Source organism: Miscanthus floridulus, chromosome 4 (genome assembly GCF_019320115.1).
Source record: "Miscanthus floridulus cultivar M001 chromosome 4, ASM1932011v1, whole genome shotgun sequence".
NCBI lineage: Eukaryota > Viridiplantae > Streptophyta > Magnoliopsida > Poales > Poaceae > Miscanthus > Miscanthus floridulus.
Window position 1 is genome coordinate 12,521,487 of NC_089583.1, and position 10,642 is coordinate 12,532,128.

General features: G+C 51.0%; 1 protein-coding gene and 1 pseudogene across 1 annotated transcript; one reads left to right on the forward strand and one right to left on the reverse strand.

Moving 5' to 3' along the window:
* Window positions 1-383: 383 nt before the first annotated feature.
* Window positions 384-3,175, reverse strand: LOC136550949 (pentatricopeptide repeat-containing protein At5g03800-like). Its single transcript, XM_066542532.1, has one exon. The coding sequence runs from the start codon at window positions 3,130-3,132 to the stop codon at window positions 526-528; it is 2,607 nt and encodes an 868-aa protein (XP_066398629.1). The 5' UTR covers window positions 3,133-3,175; the 3' UTR covers window positions 384-525.
* Window positions 3,176-7,024: 3,849 nt separating this feature from the next.
* Window positions 7,025-8,618, forward strand: LOC136548060 (uncharacterized; annotated as a pseudogene).
* Window positions 8,619-10,642: the final 2,024 nt, after the last annotated feature.

The window sequence follows — 10,642 nt, forward strand, 5'->3', positions numbered from 1 at the left end:
TACTACATGCGTGTGGTTGCTACCTGGTCCAACAAATTATCCTGTGGCTGCAAGCAGGCATAAGAACAACATACATCACGTTATTGATCAGTTTCTAACAGTTTAGCCATTCAGGAACAAGTATGTACCTGACAGTTCTGATTAGCCTCAGCATTGTCTTCACTTTGGTTATCTCTCTGCCAGCTGCCATTCATCCAACGGCCCGGACCTGTGAACCTGGAGGGCTCCGGAAATGCCTGCCCTATTGCCACTTCCCCGATGGCCCTGGTAAGACAAGCCCCCGAGGAAGTGCAAACAGGAACCTTGCAAAGTGATTTGATAATTCATAAAAGCAAAACAGCAAAAGTAAGATAACTGAAACTAAAACAACCAGGGTGTTGAACTTTGTACTCTGAGAAATATTTACGCGTGAATGCATTAGGCAGCTGAAGAATATCATAGTGATGTTCAAAACCTAAGTACAAGGGTAGCTCCTATTGTTCCTAAACTGCAAACATGTCAAAACTGGCAACATTCTGGCAGTCTCTATTGTCTACAGGAACATTTCCCTCCCCTGAAAATGTGGAACCCAGACGAGTCCCTGACCGAGATCACTTTACCGGTGGCAGCAGAGGCGTGCTCCAAGAAAGAGTGGCAATCTCCGCACATGCGGATGTTCTTCACCACACGGACGATCTGTCCAGGGCCTGCCATCAGAAGGCCATACATTGACGCTAGCTTCACGCTGTGGTACATCAGAAAGTGCCTCTTCTGGTACTCCTCGACGTCGTGCAGGACGAAGGTGGTGTCCGGCTCGTACCCAGCCTTTATGCACTCAACGATCAGCACATCCAGGCCAGCGTATATGTCCCTGGACTGTGGGTGTGCTCTATCCCGTGCGAAAAATGAGTGCACCATGTTGCCGTGAAACGTCCAGCTCCTGGCTGGGATCTTGCGCATACCCTTTTCACGCATCTCCAGCCTTGTGTTCTCAGAGGAGTGCCACCTTGCTGATTCAGATAGCAGGTTTGAAGTCAGCACGTACGTGGATGGGTCTTGTGGCTCCAATGCCAGCAGACGCTTCATGGCTCGCCTCCGCACGGCCATGTTGGAGTGTTTGCTGCAGCTGTCTAGCAAAGACCGCCAAACTAATGCACCAGGCTTTAATGGCATACCACCTATAAGCTGCTCTGCCTCGTCAAAATGGCCCCAGCAGCCAAGGACATAAACAAAGGCTGCATAGTGCTCCATGGCTGGTTCAATGCCATATGTGCTTGGCATAGAAAGAAAGAGTTCCCTGCATTTCTCTGTGGAGTCTGAGCTTGTGTGACTGCAAGCAGATATTGCCAGAAGAAATGTAATGGAATCAGGCCTGACCATTAATCTCTCCATCTCAGACCATATCTTCAATATCTCATCCCCCTGATGAAGAAGAAGATGGGCAGCGATCATTGCATTCCATGACACCGAATCTCGACAAGTCATTCCCTCAAAGAAACTGACCGCATCTTTCAACTCCCCGCACTTGCCGTACATACTAATAATCGCGTTACCAACTCCACGAGCGCACAGAAGCCCGGATTTTGCAGCAAAGGAATGCATTTGCTTTCCAGGTTCAGCAAAACCTAGACTGCCACATACTCCAAGGACAGCAGTCAACATGAACTCATCAATGAATTCTACACCATTGCTTCTAAACATCTGAAGGAAGGTGGAAAGTGCTTTCTCATACTCACCATATCTGACACTAGCCAGCAGTAGAGAATTCCAGGCAATGTGAAAGCTCTCCTCATGCTGCCATTGCTCAAATAACAGATGCGCGTCTCCAGATCGGCCACATTTGATGCACATATCAATCAACGCAGCATCAATCCACGGACTAGACACGCATCCACACTTAATCACAAATGCATGAACCTGCTCGCTCGCCTTCCTATCTGCAGCAATAGCACAGGCATTCAGCACGCCCGTCACCGTGACATCTGAGATCTCCAGCCCATCCTCCACCATTTGCCTAAACAAGCCGAGACCTCGTTGGCCCGCCTTCTTGGCAAACGTGACACGCACGCCTTCCTTGTTCTGACAAAACCCAGTGAGAACCGCATTGTATGTAACGAAGTTCCTCTGCGGCATCTGTTCAAACACATCCAGTGCCATGTCAACGAGACCGAACTCCATGTACCCATTCAGCAAACCGGTCCACGAAATCACGTCCTTCACCGGCATCCTCTGGAACACGCTCACCACGTCCTCAACAGAGGCCCCATGCTCCGCGTAGAACCCGATGAGCGCGTTGCCCACACTCAGGTCCGTCTCCAGCCCCGACTTGAGCGACAGAGCATGCACCGCCTCGCCCTGGGGCTGGCCAAACCCCTCGCCCGCCGCGGTGAGGAGCGCCGACAGAGTGAACCTGTCGGCGCGGACGTTCCCGCTCGCCCGCATCTCGCCAAACAGCTCGAACGCCTCCTCGTGCCGCCCCAGCTCGACGAGCCCGGCCAGGACCGCGTTCCACGACGAGACGTCGCGGCGGTCCATACCGTCGAACGCCCTCATCGCGTCCCCGAAGCGGCCGCACTTGACGTACATGCCGAGGAGCGCATTAGCCACGAGGAGCGACGAGGCGTGGCCGGACTTGGCGGCGAGGGCGTGCACCTGCGTCCCGAGGCGCGGGTTGCCCCTGCGGGCACATGCGGTGAGGAGGCCGACGAAGGTGTACTCGGTGGGGAGCAGCCCGTCCACGAAGCGCATGCGGCCGAGCAGCTCCGCCGCGGCGGCGGTGGCGGAGCCGGAGCCGCCGGCGAGGCGCGCGTGGCCCGAGATGAGCGCGCTGTAGGAGGCGGCGTCGCGCGCGGGCATCCGGTCGAACACGTCCCGCGCGTCGGCCAGGCGGCCCGCGCGGAGGTACGCGCACATGACGGCGTTGGCGGCGCGGACGTTCGGGGAGGCGCCGAGCGCGCCGGACTTGACCGCCGCCGCGTGCGCGGCGCGGGGGTCGGCGGCAGCGGCGGCCACCGCGCGGAGGGGCAGGAGGGGAGGGGACCCATGGGGAGGCGGAGGAGGGGACGGCGCGGGCGGGAAGGAGAGGAAGGTAGTGGGCGGGGAGGTGAGGTGGAGCGGGGGAGGAGAGGAGGGGGATGAGGTGGAGATGGCCATTCATTTCACGCCGAGGTTCGCGGAGCTAAGGTGACCCGGAGGAGCTCCCTCCGTTGACGCGTCGCGCGCTGGGGCGTCCATGGAAGAAAGGGAGGAGCCCCGGTCTGGTGGGCTTTAGTAGGTGGACCGGCCCATAAGACGACCCTGCCCAGCTCCAGGATCGTATTGGGCCAAACTGTTTTCTAGTATTACTTATTAAATACTTAGACCATTTTGGATACAAAGTATTTTTGAAGTTTTAGAAAGATACCATGGTTTTATGAAATACTTTGGTTTTAGAGTGCCACGAAGTGTTTGGGTGCAACAAACTTTATGGTTTTGAATACGGCGTGGCTAGCGCCCGGACATCGGCGTAGTCCGCCATCGCCCCACCACGCACTCCACCCCGTATCTGCGTTCGCGGATCATTCCCCAGACCTGCTCCTCTCTCTACGCGCGGGCCTCCTGACTGGAGCACCCGTCCACCCGCCCCCAGCACCCCCGTCTGCAGCCCCCCATCCCCCCCCCCCCGGGCGCGCCGCGTGCACCGTCCTCCTGTCCCCCAGCTCGTCTCCGACCGAACAACATAAAACACTTGCAACATGAAAAAAATGCAACATACGCCTGAAAACATATGAAACACTTAGACCATGCACTTGCAACATGTATGTAGAACACATGAAACTTCCAAACAATAACACTTGCAAACTTGCAACATGAAACCACTTGCTGCAACATAGACTAAAACAGTTGAAACATTTTGGAACATACTATCACAACATATGTGTGAAACATATGCAACATCCAAATAAAAAACGATTGCAACATACATCTAAAAAACAGATGAAACATTTTGAACAAACGCTTGCAACATTCAACTGAAACACTTGCAACATCTGCAACATCCCCATGATCTACTTTTACAACATCAAAATGGAACAATTGCAACATACATCTGAAACGTCCGAAATAATTAAAACATACATATGCAACATAGGTGAGCGAAAAGTCGGGGCCAGTCGATTCCAGCAGCCAGGCTCGGCCGGCCACGAGCGGCGGCGCGCGAGCACCAGCGGCGGGCTTGGCTCGGCAGGGCGGGCGCACTAGCACCAGCGGCGCACGCACCAGTGCCACCAGCAGCACTCTTGGCTCGCCCGAGCGAGTGGAGTAGGCACCACCAGCCCCAGCGCGCACAAGTGGTGGGAAGCGCTCGCGATGGGGGCAAGTGAGCGGCGTCGGATGGGGCGCGCGGCAGTAGTGAGACAGAGTGACATCCGCGTTCGGGACGGGACGAACGGAGTGGCAGCCACAAGGTGATATGGTGGAGAAGAGAGAGCGGAAGGGATAAGGAGTTTTTTTCCTTTTTTTAAGAATGGTTGGGGACGAGGGCGAGTAAATGAGCGGTCGTTGGGCTGCGTCGTGGCCGACCATCGGCACCGTCCAGGCGGACGGACGCTCTATACCCAGTATTACCGTTTTGAGTACTATGGTATTGCTGAAATTGTAGTCTTTTGTTGGAGTTTTAAGAACTCCACTTTAGACCTCTTTTTCTAAACCACAGTTTTACACATCAATTGTTCCAAAACTACAGTTTCTTATACTATGATTTCTTATAATACGACAACTTCAAGAATATAGAACTAGTCATTTTGTCTTCTCTCACAAAAAAATGAAAGAGTCACTTTTTTAGTAAAAAAAAACTAGTTCTATATTCTTCTTCGTTTTTTTTTTATTCCACTTCTGTCTCCGAAACTAGGTAAATGCTGTGATTGATTTCTGATTCTATTTAACTTTCAGAAGTTGGTGTGCGCACAAAAGTATTCATGGTATCATCAGAATCACATGTTGATTTTGGGCTAGTTTGGTGGAACTAATAAATATCGTATTTCTTTTGAGGCCATGTTGCATTCTTTTTTTTTTAAAAAAAAAAGGGACAAGATGTGGTGTTGCAGAACAAATATGAGCTTTCTCAAAAATTTCTCTTTTGGCTTTTGTATCAGCGATTTCAAACTTTAGTGATGACACCAACCACACCAAGACATGACCGTGCATTATATTGTTCGCGCCAGCTGAAGTCGTTGGTTAAACTTTTTCGTCAGCAGGAGCAGGAGCAGGACGCCAGCTGAAATCGCTGGTGACCAACGAGTAAACGAAAGCTGCGAGGCAGAGGATGAAGATCATGACGGGCAGCATGAGCGGCACAGCGAGGAACCAGTTGATGGCCTTGTCGGCGCCGTCCTGCTGGAGCGCCGTCCACACGAAGACGCCCTCCATCGCGACCGTGGCCACCACGAAAAGCACCTGCGCATCCATGCATATGCACAGTTAGCTAGAAATTAAATCGTTCTCTCTACACACACACAAAAAAAAAAAACAGTACGTGCCGACGATGCGTACGTACGTACGTCGATGAAGGCCTTGTGGAAGCGGCTCATCGGCCGCAGGGGCAGCTCGCCGAGGTGCAGGCACGGGTCCCAGTCGTCGTCGGATTCCTTCTCCTCCTCGTCGGTGTCGTCGTCGTCACCGGGGACCTCGAGGATGAGGCGCGCGTGGCGGTGGCTGTGACGACGACGACGGCCTCGAGCTGTGGGGCGCTGGTCGTCGTCCTCGTCCTCGTCAGATGATGATGAGACGGGCTCGAGCCGGACGTAGTAGTACCTTGCGCCTGGCTCGTCGTCGTCGGAATCTATCGAGTCTCTGCGACGCATGTACGTCGAAGGCGGGAAGAACACCACCATGGCCGGACGTCCGTAAACTGATCGGCGCCGGCCGCCGGCGCGCGCGAGATGATGAAATACGTGCGTGCAGACCGCGACGACCAAAGTAGTAGTACTAGTACTAAACAGAGAGATCGCCGCTGCTACGTGTCCAAGTATTTTTTATTATATTTATAGCAGAGCGCGCGGTGGACGGTACAAGTACGTGTCGGTGTCGAGGCTCTCGAGTCCTACACTGCGCCAGCGCAAGATACGAGCCCGAAACGAACTAGGGTAGCGTTTGGATCGACAGGGATTCTAAGAACCTAGATAGAAGAAATCTTAAAATCCTCATATCTCATCCAAACACCCTAAGATTCTAGAATATTCTAAAACATAGACATAGAATCCAAAAAACATCAGAGATTATTTTTTTTAGAATATGATATGAAATTTAGAATAATCCAATCCAAACATGCCCTAGATGGTGTCTCCATGGAATCTGAAACAAGTTCGATCTAACGCTGCCGCACATGACGAAAAAAAAAACACTTTTGGCCGCGCCTATTACCATGGCGCGGTGAAACGCCTGTGCTACGCCATGCATGGTGGCGCGGCGTGAGGGTGACGTGGCGAAGACCGGGGGCGCTGACCGGTGACGTGGCAGGGTCTGCCGCGCCACCGATCTTGGCGCTGTAGTGACGCGCCCTGATCAGTGGCACGGCAGACCCGGATAAAAGTGTCGCGGCCCCGTCCCGCCTGCCTGCCGCGCCCGCCTCGTCTTTGCCTGCTTGCCCGCCGCGTCCACCGGCCTGGCCGCCGCGCCGCTCTCAACTGCTGTCAGCGCCCGGTCCTCCGTTGCCGCCTCCCTCCCTCCCTTCCCTTCCATTCCCCGGCCGCCTCCCTCCCTCCTTGGCCTCGTTCAAAGTAATGATGCACTTTTTTATTTTTGTTTGAATGGTGGATTGTAATATTATGAATGGGAGTTAAGGTTAGGAGGAAAATTATGTTTGGAAACTATAGGCTATGGTTTGAAGAAAGATATTAGTTTGATTTTGTCAATGTTAAAGTTAATTATTTAGTTAGAAGTATGTTTACCATGTATATTTTTGTTGCTATAAGTGTTGGTTATATTATTTGAGTTGCAATGCAAATAATTATATTTTACATTAATTTTCGTTGTTTTGGTTGATGTTTAATTTAGACCATTTTATTAGATGGAAAACATGTTTCGAGAGCAGTTGTGGCAAAAACGGGGTCGTCCTAGAAAATTGTACCCTGTCGAGTCTAGCAAAGATGCCCCCGTCCCTCCTGACCTCTTTGTCCCTAACTGCGACTGTGGTCGTCCAGCCGACGTGTTTCAATCGAGACATCCAGACACAACGGCTCGTTGATTCTACACATGCAGTCGTTTTAATGTAAGTAATTGTTTTCGTATGTTTTTTTTCTTCATTTGTGTTACTAGGTTACTAACATTTTATTGGAATTTTGTTGTGTAGGCCCATGAGAGGTGCTTTTTCTTTCAGTGGATCGACGGTGCAGACAAGTTTGACCCTAGGTACCTCCTTTTCGACGATTGGTGGAGAGGGCGACATCCACGAGAGCACTTTGAGCGGTGGGTTCCATCTCCCCCTAACCCCCCTCCAATAACGGCTAAGGAGAAGCACTTAGCCACAGTTAGACAACTCAAGGAGCCTCCTCTGTATCATTGCGGAGATTAAGCTGTGATAAACCCTAAGAATACGTTGGAGTTTGTGTGTCCAAATAAGCATGAAGTAAGTGCAAAGTGTATGTATTCAAATGTTGAGCTATATATGTTCATGTACTAATGTCAACTTATTTAGGTGTTTTCAATGGCGGAGTGTCGTTTCAAAGAATGGTTGTATGGTCCTAAGAACCAATGGCCAGAAGAACCGCCAAAGGCAAAGCAAAAGAAGAAAGAAAGATTAATTTATAAAACACCTCCAGTCAAGTGCGAATGTGGTGTTAAATTCAACTACGGTCTAGTCCCTTCGGAGCTTGGAATAGGCCATTATTACGGCCATATGGTTGACTATGATGAGGTTGGTTATTTTTGTGGTAAACATGAAATCGTATTTTATTTCTTTTGCTAAGACATATATGATATAATTCTTCAGTTGAACAGAGCACTAGGAAATGTTGGTGGGAATATTATGATGGTCAAGTAATTACATGAAGGGGAAGCAAGTAATTGCACGGAAGAGGGGATATAGACCTGACTACGTCAACCTATTCGTTAAACATCATAAAGACAAGATGCGTAAGTTCGCTAGACAGCGCGGTATTTGTAACCCGATCGATGTTGGGCTTGACAAATGGGGATTGGAGAGACGAATGATGTTAGAGGAGGAGAGGGCAATGAAGGAGGCAAGGGAGGAGACAAGAGTACAGATGTAGGTCTTGAACGATCATGTTGTTGCATTATGTGCCAGTAAGTGCTTGAAAGTCTTTTTTCGTTGCCTGATTGCATTTTATACATGATTGCATTTTGATCGCGTTGCTAACTGATTGCATTTTATACATAAAAGGATTGGATGCAGTGATGACCATGACAGAGAGGTGGCTCGTGCAAAGTATGAGAAAAAGAAGTTAGATGAGCCCAGAACGCGAGCTGATCGCACCGTTCAATAACCGATTGTGTTGTCTGATGAGGGGGACAAGGATGAGGACGACACTGCCAGACTGAGCGAGCATATCGCTCTAGCAGAGGCGAGCTTGCAGGTGGAGGAGGCTGAGGACGACATTGACAGACTCAGCAAGCTCATCGCTCTAGCAGAGGCGGGCTTGTAGGCGGAGGAGGCTGAGGATGCGTTCTTCACTCAGACCGTAGAGGCCGCAGATGAAGCGAAGTCCGCTTACTATAGGCGAAAGGCAGATCAGGGCAATATAGGTGACCCTAGCCACAACAACAGGGTTGTAGTAGAGGATTGGTACTCGGACGACGAGTTGCTTACTCAGTATGTTTCTGACTGAGGGTTTTTGAATTGCGCCGTGTATCAGAACTTTCATTGTGTTGTCTTGTTTTTCATTTGAACTATTGATGTATTGTACCCATGTATCATGTACTTGGATTACCCATGGTCAATCTTAAGTGATCACATCCGTTTGTCACCCTCCGACCTATCCGTTTGTCGCTCTCCAAATTTTTTTAATAATAGCAAATGCATTGACAATTTCCAAAACGAACAAAATCGACACGCCAACCCTAAGCCCAGGTTCTGCCGCGCCATAGCCCATGACGCAGCACTGACACGCCGATCCCCAGCGCGCGGCAGGACCTAGACACAAACAGAAGCTGACCAGCCTCAATTCCAACTGAATGGGAGCTGCTGTCGGTGATGTAAACAAGTGCTGCCACGACCGTGTGCAAGTTGAAACGACTATGAAGCAAATAAATGGAGTCCATGCGCAAATTGACAAGTTGCCATATAACATTTTCATTGGTTCATGAGTCTACAAGTTTCGGATGTCAATATTCGTTCGACATAAGTTCGATATAACCAACTAAGCCCCAGGAATGTAAGGATCCCTTGGACGCCTCTTAGAAACCTCGTTGTCGTACTCCACCTCAAGAAGGGGGTACATCTGGTGCGGCGGCCTCGTGCGGGCATGGCAGGAGTGGCGCGCCTGGCCCGGGCGTGCGGTGTGGTGGCGTGCGGCCACGGCTGGCAGCAGGCGCTGCCGGCGGCAGGCGACGCGGCGGCGGGGAGGACACGGCGGGCGCGGCAGGCTGGCGGGACGGGGCCGCGACACTTTTATCTAGGTCTGCCGTGCCACCGATCAGGGCGCGTCACCACCGAGCCAAGATTGGTGGCACGGCAGACCCTGCCACATCACCGGTCAGAGCCCCTTCGCCACATCACCCTCCCGCTGCGCCACCATGCATGGCGCGACACAGGCGTTTCGCCGCGCCATGGCAATAGGCGCGGCCAAAAGTGTTAGTTTTGGAAATAAAAAACAAACAATGTTAGATTTAAAAATAGTTAACAAAGTGTTAAAATTAAAAAAAAAATTGGCTCCTATGCCCACTACTAGGTGTAGGAGGTTTTAGGGAAAGCAATTTCAGCGCCTCTTTAGGCACAACTTATTCAGCAGCTTCCTAAACTGTTTGAAGTTATTTTAAAAAAAATAGACTTGTTCACAAAAAACTCTACCTATAATGCTTTTAAAAGCATGCTCTCAAATAGGAACACTATACTACACACCAGAATTAGCGTCAGACGTCAGTCGCTAAAACTAGTTATTTAGTGATGTAACATGGGTCGATAAAGAATTCCAATGAAACATCGGTTGGTAGCGCCTTCGGCGGCTATACATCAGTCGCTATAGATAGTGTCGAACAATGGGTCAGTATAGGTTAGTAATAACATCAGATCATCGGTCAGTATATATAGAGCTAAAATCTAGCGCGCTGAGGCTGTCGATTCACAGCCAAAATTTGCCTACCGAATCTCCAAGACCCTAAAAAAATCGTCCGCCACTTTTTCCTGGCTCACGCTCCACCTTATAACCTTATCCACTTCCTTCCGTGAAAAAAAACACACTGCGCCCCTTCCATCCCAAATTGCCCCCCACGCGTGTGGTCCTCTCTCGTCGCTGCCGCTCGATCCAGTGCTCCACGCCGCTACTCCTAGGGATCCCATCAGGGGCCGCGCCTAGGGGCCAGGCCAATAGGGGGCTCGTGTCGTGTGCCGCCGCTGTAGGGGTCCCACGCCGCCGCCACTCCCAGGTTCTACGCCGGTGGGCTACAGCTTCGAAGGAGTGAGAAGAAGCTATAGCTTTTTCTAACTTCACCTGGCACTTGTGGGCCCAAC

Bases quoted from the DNA above. Each gene is read 5' to 3' on its own strand.
- LOC136550949 (XM_066542532.1), bottom strand. From the start codon at position 3,132: ATGGCCATCTCCACCTCATCCCCCTCCTCTCCTCCCCCGCTCCACCTC.